This window comes from Ochlerotatus camptorhynchus, unplaced genomic scaffold (assembly GCF_037179485.1).
Source record: "Ochlerotatus camptorhynchus isolate MF236.1 unplaced genomic scaffold, CSIRO-AGI_Acam_v1.1 ptg000265l, whole genome shotgun sequence".
Lineage (NCBI taxonomy): Eukaryota > Metazoa > Arthropoda > Insecta > Diptera > Culicidae > Ochlerotatus > Ochlerotatus camptorhynchus.
This window is the reverse complement of record NW_027040755.1, coordinates 441,381-458,371: the sequence shown is the minus strand read 5'-3', so window position 1 is coordinate 458,371 and position 16,991 is coordinate 441,381. Positions and strand designations below refer to the sequence as shown.

Sequence of the window (16,991 nt, the reverse complement as noted above, 5' to 3'; positions counted from 1 at the left end):
GCCATCACATCACGTTGGTTCCTTTCGACAGGTTTTGTCCGTTCACCGGACGCAAGCTTATCGATTGCACAGGAGGATGCAAACATAATTCTAGTATTAAATACTAGTAAAATCGAGTACATACATTAAGGTGCCGCGAGACTAGAACAGCTGTGGCGCAACGGCCAAATTTAATTAGGACCATGGTGGAAGTCTATAAAACTCTCTCCAGCGGTGGTCACCATTTTTGATGGCTATTGACAGTCATAGTGTGCGGTCAATTATTTCCTATCGACTTCATTTGCTTTTTATCGGTTAGTGCAAATCGCACTGTGCGATACTACGCCTACTTCGGTAGCATTGGATTTTCTAAGGTATTTGGCAGTTTTTCTTTCTGAGAATTTTTAGTGTTTTTGGTGATGGGCAAATATTGTCTGCGAGATATAAAACTACAAGAAAATGCTATATTAGTGGATTAATATGTCACCGTTCGTGAGATGTGAAGCTGCAAAATGTGAACTGTCATGTGAAAATCTACACCTTGGAAGATTGTTGTGCTAAAATAAAAAAAAAAACAACAAAGACTATTTTAAGGGAATAATTTCATACAACCGTTACTAAGATGTTAATGTGTGAAAACTTGGTTTGTACGGTGATTCAAAAGTCATAGCCTAAGTCATCCCCAAGCTGTAGGCGTTGTGTTCGCTTCCCGGTCCCATCCAGGAGTTTTTCGGGTTGTAAAAATTCTGGGCTTCTTTGGACAAAGATATATGCTTAGCAGACACTCAATCAACAAATATGGAGGGCAGGTGTAAAGTTTTAGTTGGAACGTAATAGCCATTAGGTAGGGGAATTTACGTATTCTCGGCAACCTAAGCAGCGACCTTCTTTCTATAGCCTTTTTCTCTATGGAACGCACACATATGCAGTATTGGTTTGTTTACAAACATTTGCTGCCAGCTGCTCTAACAATTTCAGTCGAAAGAATTGTCAAAAACTGTTTTGAAACGCTTTTACAAAGCTTCAATCTTCTCTAGTGAGAGCGAGTATTGTCAGCAACCAGTTTTTCTTCGGCAACCGTTCCATTTGAACTGCATGTAAATCTGCTGTTCTATTATCGGCAACTCGAAATCAGCTACAATTTGTAGTGCGTGTGTTTCATTTCAAGAAAACCCTGCTAGATTGCTTTTTCTCAGTGGTAAAAATATAGTCAAATTGAAGCTGAAAGCATAAAGAATCGTTTGCATGCATTCAGCGAAGTGTTTTCGTAAGAAAATCCAGTGAAAATAGTGTTTCAATTTGGGTTGCCGAAAATAGTCTGTCATGCCGAAGCCGTCATTTCCCCTAGTAGAAGAAGAATCTATCCGCACTTGATTTAAAGTCCTACAGTAAAAGTATGGACGTCTTCCAAAAGTAGTTCCAATCGAACCGTCAAAATCCACCACTTTGCTAGATTGGAACAGCTTTTTTTCAGTTTTGTGGTGACAGTCGTCCATACTTTAACTAGAGGGCTTTACAGTTGATTGGGCTGATAATCCTATTAGAAGTCGCTGGTTGCAGTGGTGTTGCATAGTGGTGGCGTAGAGGCCGTCCACTCCGGCCGTTGAATATGACTCATATGAGAAACATTTAGTCATATGACTCATATGAGAAACATTTAGTACGTTTTTGCGAACTTGAGTAAACGGAACTGTAATATGAGTCGCAGACTCAACAGCCGTGTACGAGTACTGGAGATCCCAAATTGCTTCCATTTCATCATTGTAGAACCTCCAAACGATCACAAATTAATGCAAAGTTTCATTACAGTAGATGGCAAACACGAAATCCTTTATTTTTTCGGGACTAATTCGACATCTACTTTTCTCTTTTGCGTTCAAACCCGCCAATGTTCAATCATAAATATAACAAAATCGTCAAATCACGTCTCTATAATATAATTCCACATAAATACGGGTTCTGGATCATTGTGCATTGGCTACACACTCAAGGAATTATCAAACAACCTATTTTGAGTGTTGTCATAATAATTTATCCGTATTTATGTGGAGTAAATTTATTGGTACTGTCAGAAAGTAAATTTTCTCAAAAATCACATCCTTAAGTTTCGAAATCTTTCGAAACTTATCGATAAATTATGCTTTTTTGTTATCGATTCTTATCAACAGTACAAACCGCTTCGACAACAAAACAAGCGTAGCATCAAAGTAGGCTATGACCTTAGTAGCCTATGAACATCGGTAACTAGGTTTTTAAACAAATTATAACAATAAAAATGGTACAAATTTGGCACTCAAAATAGGTTGTTTGCCAATTCCTTGACGGTGTAGCCAATGCACAGTGGTCCAGAATGCGTATTTATGTGGAATAAATTGATTGTGCCTAAATCATTAGAGTAAGGTGTATAGTATGTTCAGGAAAGTTTTGTTCATTTATTTTAGCCAATCTTTTGATGATCAATACATTAGGGTGGTTCTGATGAGTGATGAGTTCTAAATATCAAGTTTTTATTTATTCGTGTTTCGTGATAAACCGGCCTGATGTTCGACAAAATGGTAGAACAAGTTATTTAAAACAACTTTGCTGAAGTAATCAATTTTGTATCTCCCGTTCACGATTTATACTGATTTTTAAGAAATAACTTAGGGTGGCCCTCCAAAATTCGGTTTTTTAACAGTAACTAAGGTTTGGTAAAAACAGAGCGATTTATAAATTTTTGACAAGTAATTTATTAGTTTTGGACCGTTTTGTATACATTTACCCATACAAATCACAAAATTCTCCCGCAAATCCAGATCGTAACCAGGTTCGGGGACCTCAATACGAATCGATAGAGCTATGGGGAGTTGAGGGTTTTTAAGTTGATCCACCCTAATGTATACCCTTCTCTGTAAGAAGGGTAAAAATCACGATGTCTCGAATCCCAAGATCCCAAATAAGGATTTTTTTTTTGAAAATTGACTTAGACTTTGAAGAAATCTGAAGATGTCGATTTTCACAAAATGTTATATACTTAGACTGTGTTCCATTTGGAAATTTTTCACTTAAATTTGACACTTCGAAAATAAATTATGATGTTCGAAAATCCCTCTGTTGTTGAACGGCCGATTTTCGAGAAAGCATCTGTCAAAGTTGATTTCTTGTTTGTCAGAAATAAGTCTGCTGTAATAGCAGGTTTATTTGAAACTTTTCCATCTGTCAAATTTCAGTGAAAATTCACCAAATGGAATACAGCCTTAGAAAATATATGTAAACGGTGTTACGGTCAAAATTTGGTCATACAAGAATGCGTGTAAATTGATTAAATTTTTTATTAAATATTCATTTTTTTTTAAGTTCAATTAGTATAAAATACAGAAAATTTTCTGTTGAGCTTCCGGTTGACCCGAGGTTGACCGAATCCGGGCCTTTCGGTTAACTCCTGCTATCAGATTCTTTACAGCCACCTCACTTCGTTCACTTTGTTCGCCGCAGAACGCCAGTTTGCCTTAAACTGCTTCTCGCTTCCAAGAGTTTTTTTTTTTAATCTTCTTCAGGTTCCGCTTGACGACGGTCCAATATTTATCGATCGGGTGGAGCTCTGGCGTATTGGTATTGTTGTCCTTGGGCACTAACTGCACGTTGTTGGCGGCATACCACTTCATGGTGTTTTTCCCATAATGACAGGATGTCAAATACGGCCAAAACAGCACGGAACAATCGTGTTGTTTCAGGAAAGGCAGCAGGCGGTTATCGTATAAAACTCCTGCCCAGGAAGCTGTTTGACGTCTGCTTTGACGTATTCAGCGTGCGATGCGTGCATTATTCTGATGCGTTGCTTCTCTTGCTTGGACGCCATTTTGATAACTGAAGAGCAAATGTCAAAATCAAAAAGAGGCACCATTCTTCACGCACACACCTACAAAATGAGGGGTGCTCGGATTTTTTTTAAATGCTCAATTTAAAGAAATGTTTAAGTCGACCAAATTTTAATCGTAACTAATTTTAATGTTCACGATCTGGAACGCAAAGAAAGTTTTATGATTTTGGGTTCGAATTTTAATGCTGGTGTATGAAGCTTTTGAAAAACTTTCAAGATCGCGGTCTAACAGCTTTTTGATATTCTGGGAAATAAATAGCAAAAAGATCATGGACATGGAAAAATACTGTTGGACACACCTGGGCTTTTTATTGGCACCCATGGTTAGAAATGTGCATGATCTTTAAAGTTACAGGCAACACTGCTCTATATCTGCGCCTGCGCTGTGTATGTGTCAAAATTTTAATCATTGCTGTTGACGCAATCCAATTTTTGGTTTCATAACTGCAACTGTGAACTTCCGGCCAAGTTTCGCCATGGACTCCAGCTAGCTGAAGCAAGGGAACATTTTCGTCGCATTCTGAAATTAACCGCTTCGTCCCGTTTCTTGTCGTCTAGTTAGTACATGACCTTGGCCTCTTAGACCCGTTTATCCGTGTTGTCCTGGTCGGGTGGTTGGCATCGAGAACTCGTTTCAGCGATTCTAGATTTCGGATGCCATCAGATGTGCTTAGATGTTGTCTTTGTCGTGCTCGTTGTCCAGCGGACAGGGGAACTCGATCACGTTCTTGAAGGGATCCTCCTGTCGGGCCAGTTTGTCCGGTATCAGCTTGTCCAGCTGGAGTGCCTCTGGAGCATCGTATTGGTTAGGATCTGGGATAGGATTCCACTCTCAATTCCACTGCTTGTTTTGTTTCTTAAAAAAACTTTGTTTGAACTGTAAAATTAACCGGGTTGCCAAACAATCGATTATACAAGCAAACAAATTCAGTCTGATGACTGACAGTCTCGTCACTGCCAGCACAGTTGCAGCACACATGAGGCACACTGAGAAAAATGTTGGCACAAAATACGTGTGTAGAGCGAGGGGGGCGACACATCTAAATCTCAAGTTTAGATGCTCAACAAATTTCACACTAGTCAATATTCGAACAATCTTCTTTCATTTGTCGCATCTACTTGCATCGCTCATAAATCTTTTGCAGGAAATCTTCAGAATTGTCTTCAATCTTCTTTCTATCTACTCAGCGTGCGCACAGGTAGCTACAGCAAAACACAATCTTTTTTGCATCGTAGATAGAGTCGTCCCCCTCGGTGTAGAGTGACATCCCCTTGAGAATTTTGCAACATTTTCCAGAACTCGTACTTAGACAAATTTTTAAGCTCTGACTCGGCAAACATTTGAAAGATTTCGGAACTCTAAAAATATTTCGAGATCTTGAGCTAATACAAAAAAAAACAATGGCCTAAAATTATATTTTCAAGATTTGAATTGCAGAAAATTAAGATTCCTGATTTGAAAGAAATCATAATTCTGATCTTTGCAAATTTTGTGATCGTTTATTTTTTTGAAGATATGAAGTATTTGTACTTGCTGGATGGAAATACCAAGTGAAATATAAACCCAATATTATTCCAATATATCATCCGGTATATTCTGGAATATCATAATATTTTTCAAATAAAATTTACATAAAAGAGATTTATTCTCTAATAAAAAATACTTACTTTATGGAATCACCAAGTGAAACACCATTCAAATAATTTATCCAGCGTACTTATCTTACCAATCAGGCTAAGGCCTTGATATCCTCTGCTGTCCGAAGAAGTCGTCACCAATCTACTCGATCCATGGCCACTAGACTGATGCAAAATTTGACTTTTTCGCTTCACAGTGCTTAAATGGTTTCAAATCGGGTCCTGATTAGCCTCCCAAAGTAACAACTCATTTGGTTAGAAACAGACTGCGCAAAAACCACTTGAAGATTACATGTAAATTACTATGGGAAATCTCAACTTTTTGTTAATTGCCCAAGTAACCAAAAGTTCTGATAAAAGGCCATTTGTGGCTTAAGCAGCTTAGTTGGTGATGGTCTTTAGAGTTCTAAGCAGCCTCATTTTTAAGTCGTTATAAGAACTTGAAAGTTCCGGTATCATAATTGAAGAGAATTCTAAGCAGCTTCTGACGGAACTTGAACGGAACTTTTAGAAAATAAATTAAAAAAGGTTTTTGCCCTCTACACCAAATTATTTGTTTAGTTCGCACTTTTATGAAAGTTATTTCTAAAGGCAGGTATTTATGTGTATTGATTTATCAGCATTAGTAGTTTTGGAGCTGTTTGAAGAATTAAACCCAGTCCTTCTGCGTGAGAGCCCCAGCACGAACCGCTGCGTCATCTGAAATATATTAAAGCGAGCTGTTGTCCCGCCTACTGTTGGAGTTTTCAGTGCCAGCTGACTGACTTGCATACGAAACACAATACCTTGATGAATTTGAAATTGGTATTTGCCCGCATGGTATTCCAACACATTTGTGGCGCAGTGGTTAGCGTTAGTAGATCGCATGCCGAATACACGGGTTCGAATCCAGGAAATTACTTTTTAATTTTTTTTATGTTTTAATAGAATGTTGATGCACTGCATAAATATAAGAATTATGATTTATTCGGACCACTGATCATTTAATATTTACGTACATTAAATTTTGTTACTAATAAAGACTTGTGCGGATTGCTTCATGTGGCTTGAAAGTTCTGTCGGAACTTTATTTGAACTTTATGGAACTTGAAAGTTCTGTCGGAACTTTATTTGAACTTTATGGAACTTGAAAGTTCTGTCGAAACTTTATTTGAACTTTATGGAACTGGAAGGTTTGGTTGGAACTTTATTTGAACTTTATGAAACTTGAAAGTTCTGTCGGATCTTTATTTGAACTTTATGGAACTTCTGTCGGAACTTTATTTGAACTTTATGGAACTTGAAAGTTCGGTCGGAACTTTATTTAAACTTTATGGAACTTGATGGTTCGGTTGGAACTTTATTTGAACTTTATGGAACTTGAAAGTTCTGTCGGAACTTTATTTGAACTTTATGGAACTTGAAGGTTCGGTCGGAACTTTATTTGAACTTTACGGAACTTGAAAGTGATTTCAATCGTTGAATGCGGAACTTTTGGTTACTTGGGTGTCTTCTAGTGTTTTTCCATATTGAGCTGTGAAACAGTTCGATAGCCATTCTTATAGAAAATTTTTTCAGCTACAACTTTGCTCAAGACCGTTTCTATGTAAAACGAGACAGGAAAAAGTTATTAATTATTTAAGAGATTGGTAAACTTATGACATGATCAAGCAGCTGCTCTGTAGGCAACACTGTAATTTGCAGTGTGACATAGTAGCCATGATTTTTGTGTCATATTCAACGCTCCAGAAACACCAATGTTGCCTGCTGAGCAGTTGATTGAGCATGATCATAAGACATCAGCGCATTGAACCATTGATAACTTTCGATCCTTGCATTTAATCTTCAGCAAAGTTGTAGCTGAGAAAATTTTCTACAAGTACAGTTGAAAGCTGTTGAGGAAGACCGATATGGTGAATTATTAGATAGACATGAACAAACATCTTAATTTTACCATAGTAATTCCCATACAAACTTCAAATGGTTTGTGCCATCTCATTGTGGAGCGAAAATTTCAAATTTTGCATCACTCTAATGGCCACACGTCGCCAGCCTCGTAGTCCGCAGATCGCCTTCTACTTAGTCGGACCACCTTGCCCTCTGTGCGCTTCTTCTTCTTCTTCTTCTTCTTCTTCATGTTCCTGTTGGGTCGCTTTCAAGAACCGTTTTCACTGCGTCGTCGTCCGATATTCTTACGACGTGCCCAGTCCACCGTAGTTGCCAACTTTTTGCAGTGTGGACGATGGATGGTTCTCCCAGCAGCTAGTGCAATTCGTTGCTCATTCGCCTCCTTCACGTTCCGTTTTTCATCTGCATTCCACCGTAGATGGTCCGCAAAACTTTCCGATCAAAAACTTGTAGATAGTCAACTTCGTGCGGCGGCGAATTCTATCCGATTAAACAAGCAAACAAATTCAGTATGATGACTGACACTCTCGTCACTGCCGGCACAGCTGCAGCACACATGAGGCACACTGAGAAAAATGTTGGCACAAAATACGTGTGTAGAGTGACATCCCCTTGAGAATTTTGCAACATTTTCCAGAACTCGTACTTAGACAAATGTTTAAGCTCTGACTCGGCAAATTAAAGATTTCGGAACTCTAAAAATATTTCGAGATCTTGAGCTAATACAAAAAAAACGATGGCCTATAATTATCACTTCAAGATTTGAAGTGCAGAAAATTAAGATTCCTGATTTGAAAGAAATCATAATTCTGATCTTTGAAAATTTTGTGATCGTTTATTTTTTTGAAGATATTAAGTTTTTGTACTTGCTGGATGGAAATACCAAGTGAAATATAAACCCAATATTATTCCAATATATCATCCGGTATATTCTGGAATATCATATTATTTTTTCAAATAAAATTTACATAAAAGAGATTTATTCTCTAATAAAAATACTTACTGTATGGAATTACCAAGTGAAACACCATTCAAATAATTTATCCAGCGTACTTATCTTACCAATCAGGCTAAGGCCTTGATATCCTCTGCTGTCCGAAGAAGTCGTCACCAATCTACTCGATCCATGGCCACTAGACTGATGCAAAATTTGACTTTTTCGCTTCACAGTGCTTAAATGGTTTCAAATCGGGTCCTGATTAGCCTCCCAAAGTTACAACGCATTTGGTTAGAAACAGACTGCGCAAAAACCACTTGAAGATTACATGTAAATTACTATGGGAAATCTCAACTTTTTGTTAATTGTCTTCTAGTGTTTTTCCATATTGAGCTGTGAAACAGTTCGTTAGCCATTCTTATAGAAAATTTTTTCAGCTACAACTTTGCTGAAGACCGTTTCTATGTAAAACGAGACAGGAAAAAGTTATTAATTATTTAAGAGATTGGTAAACTTATGACATGATCAAGCAGCTGCTCTGTAGGCAACACTGTAATTTGCAGTGTGACATAGTAGCCATGATTTTTGTGTCATATTCAACGCTCCAGAAACACCAATGTTGCCTGCTGAGCAGTTGATTGAGCATGATCATAAGACATCAGCGCATTGAACCATTGATAACTTTCGATCCTTGCATTTAATCAAAAAGTGATCTTCAGCAAAGTTGTAGGTGGGAAAATTTTCTACAAGTAGGGTTTTCGATCTAATTTCCGTCCTACTAAGCACAACCCGCGCTTTACCTCTCTTTTCTGAACGAGTTTAAACAAAAAATGGAATATTTCTATCAAAGATGACTTGCAAATTTATTCACCTTTCCATACGTACCGTTGGATTTGATAAAGAGTCACACATTGTTGAGATATTGTCTAAAATCTAACACTGCTTCTTGATTCTAAATTCGTTCTAACGCATTGAAACGCCATTAGATTTTTTTCGTCCTACGGATAAACGTAGAAAAAGGGGATTCGCTAGGAGCTCTTCTTTTGTTTTGAGAACAATGAGCGTAAATATTCATATTCATATTCGCTCTAACAGGATTTATGTTGTAGCTATTGAACTAACGCATCGGAACAAACCTATTATTCATTTGTGCACGGTGAAATCATTGATATTATTGATCTTTTCTGATCGATAGAACGGAAATGGGCAATTACGACGAAGTAGCGCTCTACCCTTCAGTTGAAAGTTTTTGAGGAAGACCGATATGGTGAATTATTAGATAGACATGAACAAAAATCTTGGTTTTACCATAGTAATTCCCATACAAACTTCTAATGGTTTGCGCCATCTCATTGTGGAGCGAAAATTTCAAATTTTGCATCACTCTAACGGCCACACGTCGCCAGCCTCGTAGTCCGCAGATCGCCTTCTACTTGGTCGGACCACCTTGCCCTCTGTGCGCTTCTTCTTCTTTTTCTTCATGTTGCTGTTGGGTCGCTTTCAAGAAGCATTTTCACTGCGTCGTCGTCCGACATTCTTACGACGTGCCCAGCCCACCGTAGTTGCCAACTTTTTGCAGTGTGGACGATGGATGGTTCTCCCAGCAGCTAGTGCAATTCGATGCTCATTCGGCTCCTTCACGTTACGTTTTTCATCTGCATTCCATCGTAGATGGTCCGCAACACCTTCCGTTCGAAAACTTGGAGATAGTCAACTTCGTGCGGCGGCGAATTCTATTCGATCGGAGCGTTGTTACGACTCTCTTAAAACTACAATAAATCAATGAAGCAAAATTCTCTTTGGCACTTTGAAACTTTATTGAGTTGCCCCATTACAAATTGGGCACTCAAATCCCTAGGCCTGACCCTACTCTAACCTCAAACTGCTTTTAGCTACACTAGTTCTGGTGTATACTCACGACCTCTTAATCACCGTGGCATGGGTCAGGCGTATAGTGACCACCGAACGCGACCAGCCGACCTCCGTCCATATCCGCTCACAGCCGTCCCTGGATCGCAAAACGAAGAACCTCGATTCGTAATGGCTAACGAGCCTCTCGGCCTCGTTCCCGTCGTCTTCTGAAGGACTATCTAACCTGTCGTTACACGTCTCTTCATGCGCCAGTTCGACCCTTTCGTCGATCCAGATGACCAAACCAGAGTTTGCTACATCGTCTACTCGATCACCGCTCGGAGCCAGCGTGAACGAGATCATTGCGGAACCAAGATAAAAAGAAAGGGATCCTGTGTGGAGAACAGGTATTAGATACTGGGAATGACGGTACTATCCAGTTAACTTACGAGCTTGTCGATAAATAATTGAATAAAATGCCTTGTTAGTCGGTACAGCAATATGCCGTCCCAAACTCATAAAACTGTCCGTTAGTGAATGAAGGTGATGGCACAACACTTTATTATAGATATTGACATTTCTGTCATGTGTCATCATTTTCCATTTTCCGATTTTTCGTAATTGGATCACGACATGATTGTTGTGCTTACTCATCGAGCCAAACTCGTCACGTGTTGCATCCGCCAACATTCCCTTGAAAATAAAGCACAAGCCCTGCAAGTGTTTACATTCTCTCTACAGGTAATTTGCCGATTATAATTGGCATATGTCGTGGCAGTGGGAAAACGGGGAAAACACAATATGACTGTTTTACTGGACCACGACCGGCAGGTACGCCAAACCGGACGAGGCATGTAAAAATCGATTGCACATGGTGCACAACCCCAACAGGCAAAATCCACAAATTTCCGAAATGGCAGATACAGTAGCCAGATCTCGGAAATCAATTTACGCTTACGTACTTACTTACATTCACGTATTTAGGAACGTAGGTCATAATTCATCTTCGTCTGCATGTTTTCCAACATTTTTGTATCGGTCGGTCGGTCAAAAGTTGCAAATACTAATTCGTTGATCTTCGTATTTCATTTCAGTCGTTCCTGCAGGGACCAACGTTGAACACGTGTGCTAAGGTCCAGTGCCAACGACATCTTCGTTGTATTTCAGGTGCACATTGCTTCATCTTTCGTTTGTTTTTAGTGTTATGACTGAGAGATCGCAATTATTTTCGTAAGAATTTGACGAAAACTATAGCAAAGGCAGTTTTTGACAAAACAGCAAAGTTGACACTCGACCAGAATGTCCAATGAGAAAAAGGACCCCGGAGGGGTGAGTAACTTTTTGGACAACGAGGTGATGATGTGGCAGTTTATTGAAATTTTCAATTGGTATTGCAGGTCGGCCTGCAGATTGAGGCACCCTCACCGGTGCCATGCAACTCGATACTCAACATGACTGTGAACAGCATCAACTTGCCGGTTCCTTTGACCATGGAGGAAAAGAAGTACCTACTAGCGGTGGAGAGGGGTGATGCAGCTACTGTCAAGAGGTGAGGTTATGCTCATGGTATGAGATTGATTGTTGTTGGCTTCGGTAATTACTATAGTTTTATTCAATGTGAGCTCTAAACTAGTGATGGTCGAAGTGCGACCCGTGGGCAGCACGTGGTGCTTAAATCTATATGATGCAACAACCTTAGCTTGAATTTATGAATGCACTAGATTGGATTAGAATTCCAAGGTAATTCCAAAGCTTTTTTAAGTGTTTTCCTGCCTCATGTGTCTGATGAAAATTATAGGGGATTGTGAATATTTTAGGAAAATTCTGAGGAAAATTCCATATATATTCTGAGAATCCTTGAAGCATAATCCGAAAAGAGGAGAATTCCTAGGAAGTTCAAGATAACATCCCAGAGGAATTCTGAGTTGAACGTTAGTGTTAAGGATTCGCTATCATCCACACCTGATAGTCAAGCCAAGCAATTAAGTTTGATAACTATTCAATAGCAATTAAGTTTGATAATTATTCAATAGTAGATTCTGGGACTAGAATAAGATTTTTCAATTCAGATTTCTCCTCCTTTTTAAATATGATCAGTTCATTTAGTTGAGGATCCTTAACGTCAAATACTAGGCTTAAAGTGGACATTTTATACGATAGATGAGGGGATGAAAGTATAGAGTTGATAGTTCCGTTCAACTCTATACTTTCATCTCCTCATCTATCGTATCGTATGTCCACTTTAAGCCTGGTATTTGACGTTAAGCATCTCCAACTATGTAAATCGTTAACTTCACGCATGAAGTACGATTAGTTAATGTTCATTTAAGATTGTGTCCTCTCTATTTGGAAATAGCTTGTGTCGCGGCCAAAAGCTATTTTCTTCTCCGGTTGGGGAGAGTCTTTTGCTTAGGGGAACTAGGGGCAAGAAGGAGGTCACCCGGAGCAAGAGTGCCACCCTCAATATATATTGAAAATGAAATCATTTCAATTTTATCTCACGATGAACCTATGCACGGTATTCCTATGAAGCATTCTAAAAAGTTCTGTCCGAATCAAAGTCGTAAAAAAAAATGCAAAAAATCATTTTGTGTTGATGCATTGAAAAGCTAGTTTTTTTTATAAGAATAAGGCATCATAAAATAAGGTTTTCGGAATTTCCAATTTATTTTTTTCACAATTTCTGTATTGAGACATCACTACTGATGGTTGTTTGATACATTAATAACAATAAATTATTAAATATTTTGTTTAATTAATCAAAAATTATATTCCTAAAAATAAACTTTATACGGGGCAAGAGTGCCACCCCTACATTTATGTATTAAATTGTACAAAAATGTTCAGAAATTAACACAATTTTTTTTTATAATATCTTCATGTTTTATTGTCAGTTATGTTAATAAAGTTACATACATTCTATAAAAATTCTAAAGTTTTCGACGCTTACATCTGCAAAATTTGTATTAACTAAATAAAGGAACACTTTGCCTAACTGTTTAATCAAAGATTGTTTTGTTGCTCTTGTAAATGTTGAGAAGACTGGATACATAAACTTTTCTGGTTCCATGCGACGAAGCCTACACACAAAATCACGGCCTCCCTGTTCGGTAATTTTTTACTGGGTTTTTGAACAGCTGAAAAAGTCAGTAAACTTAAAAAAATTGTAAAAAATTGTATAAAAGTGATTTTTTCTTGAAATTTATACAGACTGTGTTCTTATTACATTTATTTGATGATAAAAATAAAATATGTTAAAATTGTTCGTTGCATTACGTGTGACCGTTATTTTCAGTTTACTGACTTTTTCAGCTGTTTGAAAACCCAGTAAAAAATTACTGACCCCAGTAAAATAATCTCTGTGTGTAGGGTCTAGATGAGCTAATAAAGACTTCTGATAGAACCAGACATTACGACTCCTTGTGCACTTGAAAATGCGATGAACGATAGTGTCAATTTCTCCTGGACATAAGGCACAAAATGGGTCGATTGTTGGATTTTGGCGATGAAGAAGCTAGTTGTGGGGAATCCTCTCATGTATCATGAGATACCACGCTGACCGTTGCTCAGCTGGAAGCAGGCTGGAGTGAATGTTTTTAAAGACCGCTTTCCAGTTTATCTGCGAGTCGGTGAAGGTCGGTGGATCCGGAAGCAGCGAAAGGTAATGTTGGTACAAACCACTCGCCGTCAGGTTCTCCAAAAGATTGGAGGAGAGATATGACATTTCCTGCAATGCCAACCTAGCGTGCTGAAATTCTGCAGGGATACTTGGGACGTTCGGTGGATTACCAGATCCTTCCAGAAAATCGGCTAGCAGTGTAAGTTGATCCAATGACTTTACCAATCGATTCAGTAGAAGAGGTTTTGATTTCAACGCTGGCGAGTGTAGGTTTAAACCACCACGGTTTTTGGGAAGCGTAAGATCTTGAAAGGAGATCTTGAACTGTTGAGGGTGCCCCATCCACAGGAACTTTCTCAGCTCAGTTATAATGCGAGCTTCGTAGTTTTTTGGCAAGTACACGATAGAGGCCACGTACCACATTTTTGAGCACACATACGTGTTTAGTAGTGTCACTCTTAGAGTAAGTGGCAAGTTTCTGGGACTTTGTTCCCAAATCCGCTGTTTCATACCCGATAAGATCGAATTCCAGTTGAGATCTCTGGCAGTTCGGGTATTCTCGCAATAAAAGATACCTAGGATCTTGACGTGGTTCTCAATTGAGAACCACTCGGTAGCTTCAGTTAAGTTGATGTTGCCTATCATTAAACCCACAGTTTTGCTTCGGTTGAGAATTGCTCCTGCTTCTTCACCAAAGTTTGTGAACAGCTCAGAGACTTGCACTAACATTCCTTCGTTTTCCAGGAACATCGATATGTCATCTGCGTAAGCATTAATTATCACACCAGGAAAAGCTCGCCTTAATACGTCCAATAGAGGTTGCATATACAGTACAAAAAGTAACATTGACAAGGGATCTCCTTGACGGACCGAACGCTGGATGTGGATTTCGGGAGTTAGATGACCATTCACTAATATCCTCGAAAAAGAATTCTCCATGAACTTTTTGATGAGTTCTACTAGTGCCGGATTGAAATTCATTCTTAACATTGTTTGCTGAAGAAATGAATGATCAACGCGATCAAACGCGTGGTCCAGATCAAACGAAACTAGCAGCGCGTTCTGATGCCGGTGCTTCAATTCTAATATCCTATCCCAGATTTTTGTCGTTGCTTCGAAGATAGTTTTGGAGCCATTCGAACACTTCTGATCCGCGGATAGCACCAGTGGAACAAGTTTTTCCATGCGCTGCTTCAGGATACGCGAGACGGTTTTGAAGTCAAAATTTAACAAAGAAATGGGACGAAAGGCGGACATATCTTTTTTGTTACCCCTTTTCCGTACAAGAACTAATATACCTTCAAGAAAGTTTTTGGGAGCGTTACCTGACAAGGCGTCGTTTATTACAAGTGTGAATTCCCTCGAAATTATTCTCCAGCATTTCAGGTAAAATTCCTTGGGTAATCCGTCAATGCCTGGGGATTTTTTTGAGCAGCTCGATTTAATTACAGCGAAGACCTCCTCCTCCTCAGCATTTCTCATGATCGATATGTTTTCCTCGATATCATTTGGGATACTCCTAGTCGGCAAAAACCTCGCAGTATTAGTATTATTTCACCAGCAGCATACAGTTGATTGAAGAAACGGGAGACTTCAGCATGAATTTCATTTATATCCTTGGTAACGTTGCCATCTCGAAGTTCGAGCAATGATGCTTGTTCGTGCTTTGCGTGTTGACCGCTCGTTTAGATGAAACAGGCTTGTCTGCTCACCACCTATATAAGATGAATTGTTCCTTCGGAGCTTTGTTGAGAAATTCCGCTGTAGTTGAAGAATTTGTCCCTTGATGCGATTGATGTTAGAACGTTCGTGTGGATTTCCAGGAAGTCGATTAACCACGTGCGAAAGCTGAGTTTGATAAATTTCCATGGTTCCACGAAAATCGTTGAAGAGCAGCGATGTTTTCCATTTAAGAAAGGAAATCAGTTTCGGCTTACAAAAAGTGATCCACCAATCCATCCATGTTGCATAAAGGGTGATACGGTCAAAATTTGGTCAAGGGAAAACGCGTGTAAATCGGTGAAATCGTTTATTTAAAAAATCAAATTAAATTTCTTTTTCAAGTTCAATTAGTATAAAATTCAGGAAAAATATTCAGTTAGGCTTCCGCTTTTCCAAATCCGAATTGCCGGGCCTTACGCTCAAGCGTAACCCCTGCCATCAGATTTTGTACAGCCACCTTGTCCACCTTCTTCGCCGCAGAAAGCCAGTTTGCCTTGAACTGCTGCTCGCCCTTAGCAGTTTTTTTGGTCTTCTTTAGGTTCCGCTTGACAATAGCCCAGTATTTCTCAATTGGGCGGAGCTCTGGCGTGTTGGGAGGGTTCTTGTCCTTGGGAACCACCTGCACGTTGTTGGCGGCGTACCACTCCATGGACTTTTTACCGTAATGGCAAGATGCCAAATCCGGCCAAAACAGTACGGAACAACCGTGTTTCTTCAGGAAAGGCAGCAGACGTTTATTCAAACACTCTTTCACGTAAATTTCTTGGTTGACAGTCCCGGAAGCTATGAAAATGCTGCTTTTCAAGCCACAGGTACAGATGGCTTGCCAAACCAGATATTTCTTTGCGAACTTTGACAGTTTCATGTGCTTGAAAACATCTGCTACCTTTCCCCTTCCTTTTGCCGTATAAAACTCCTGTCCCGGAAGCTGCTTGTAGTCGGCTTTGACGTAGGTTTCGTCGTCCATTACCACGCAGTCAAACTTCGTCAGCATCGTCGTGTACAGCCTCCGGGATCGCGCTTTGGCCGTCGTATTTTGTTTATCATCGCGATTTGGAGTCACTACCTTCTTGTAAGTCGATAGTCCGGCTCGTTTTTTGGCTCGATGCACGGTTGTAGACGATACACCCAGCTTATTTGCGGCATCTCGGAGAGAGAGGTTAGGGTTTCGCTTGAAACTACCGGCAACTCTCTTTGTCGTCTCAGCGGCTTCCGGTTTTCGATTTCCCCCCGATCCAGACTTCCTGGCTGTCGACAAACGTTCCCCAAACACTTTAATTACATTTGTAACGGTTGATTTGGCAACTTTTAGCGATTTTGCCAACTTTGCGTGCGAGTAGCTCGGATTTTCGCGATGCGCGAGCAAAATTTTGATACGCTGCTCTTCTTGCTTGGACGGCATTTTGACAACTGAAGAGTGAATTCCAAAATCAAAATAGGAGCAACATTCTACACACACACACCTTCAAAACGAGGGGTGTTCAGGTTTTTTAAATGCA

The 16,991-nt window shown here is 39.4% G+C and overlaps 1 protein-coding gene across 1 annotated transcript in view; it reads left to right on the top strand.

Annotated features, from left to right (window-relative positions):
- Nucleotides 1-216: 216 nt before the first annotated feature.
- trpl (transient receptor potential-like) overlaps nucleotides 217-16,991 on the top strand; it is a 29,113-nt gene continuing 12,338 nt past the window's right edge. Inside the window, exons 1-3 of the mRNA XM_065226917.1 lie at nucleotides 217-353; nucleotides 11,246-11,480; nucleotides 11,549-11,700. Of these exons, the coding sequence (XP_065082989.1) occupies nucleotides 11,451-11,480; nucleotides 11,549-11,700 (182 nt within the window). The 5' untranslated portion in view covers nucleotides 217-353; nucleotides 11,246-11,450. The remainder of the gene's footprint in view (nucleotides 354-11,245; nucleotides 11,481-11,548; nucleotides 11,701-16,991) is intronic.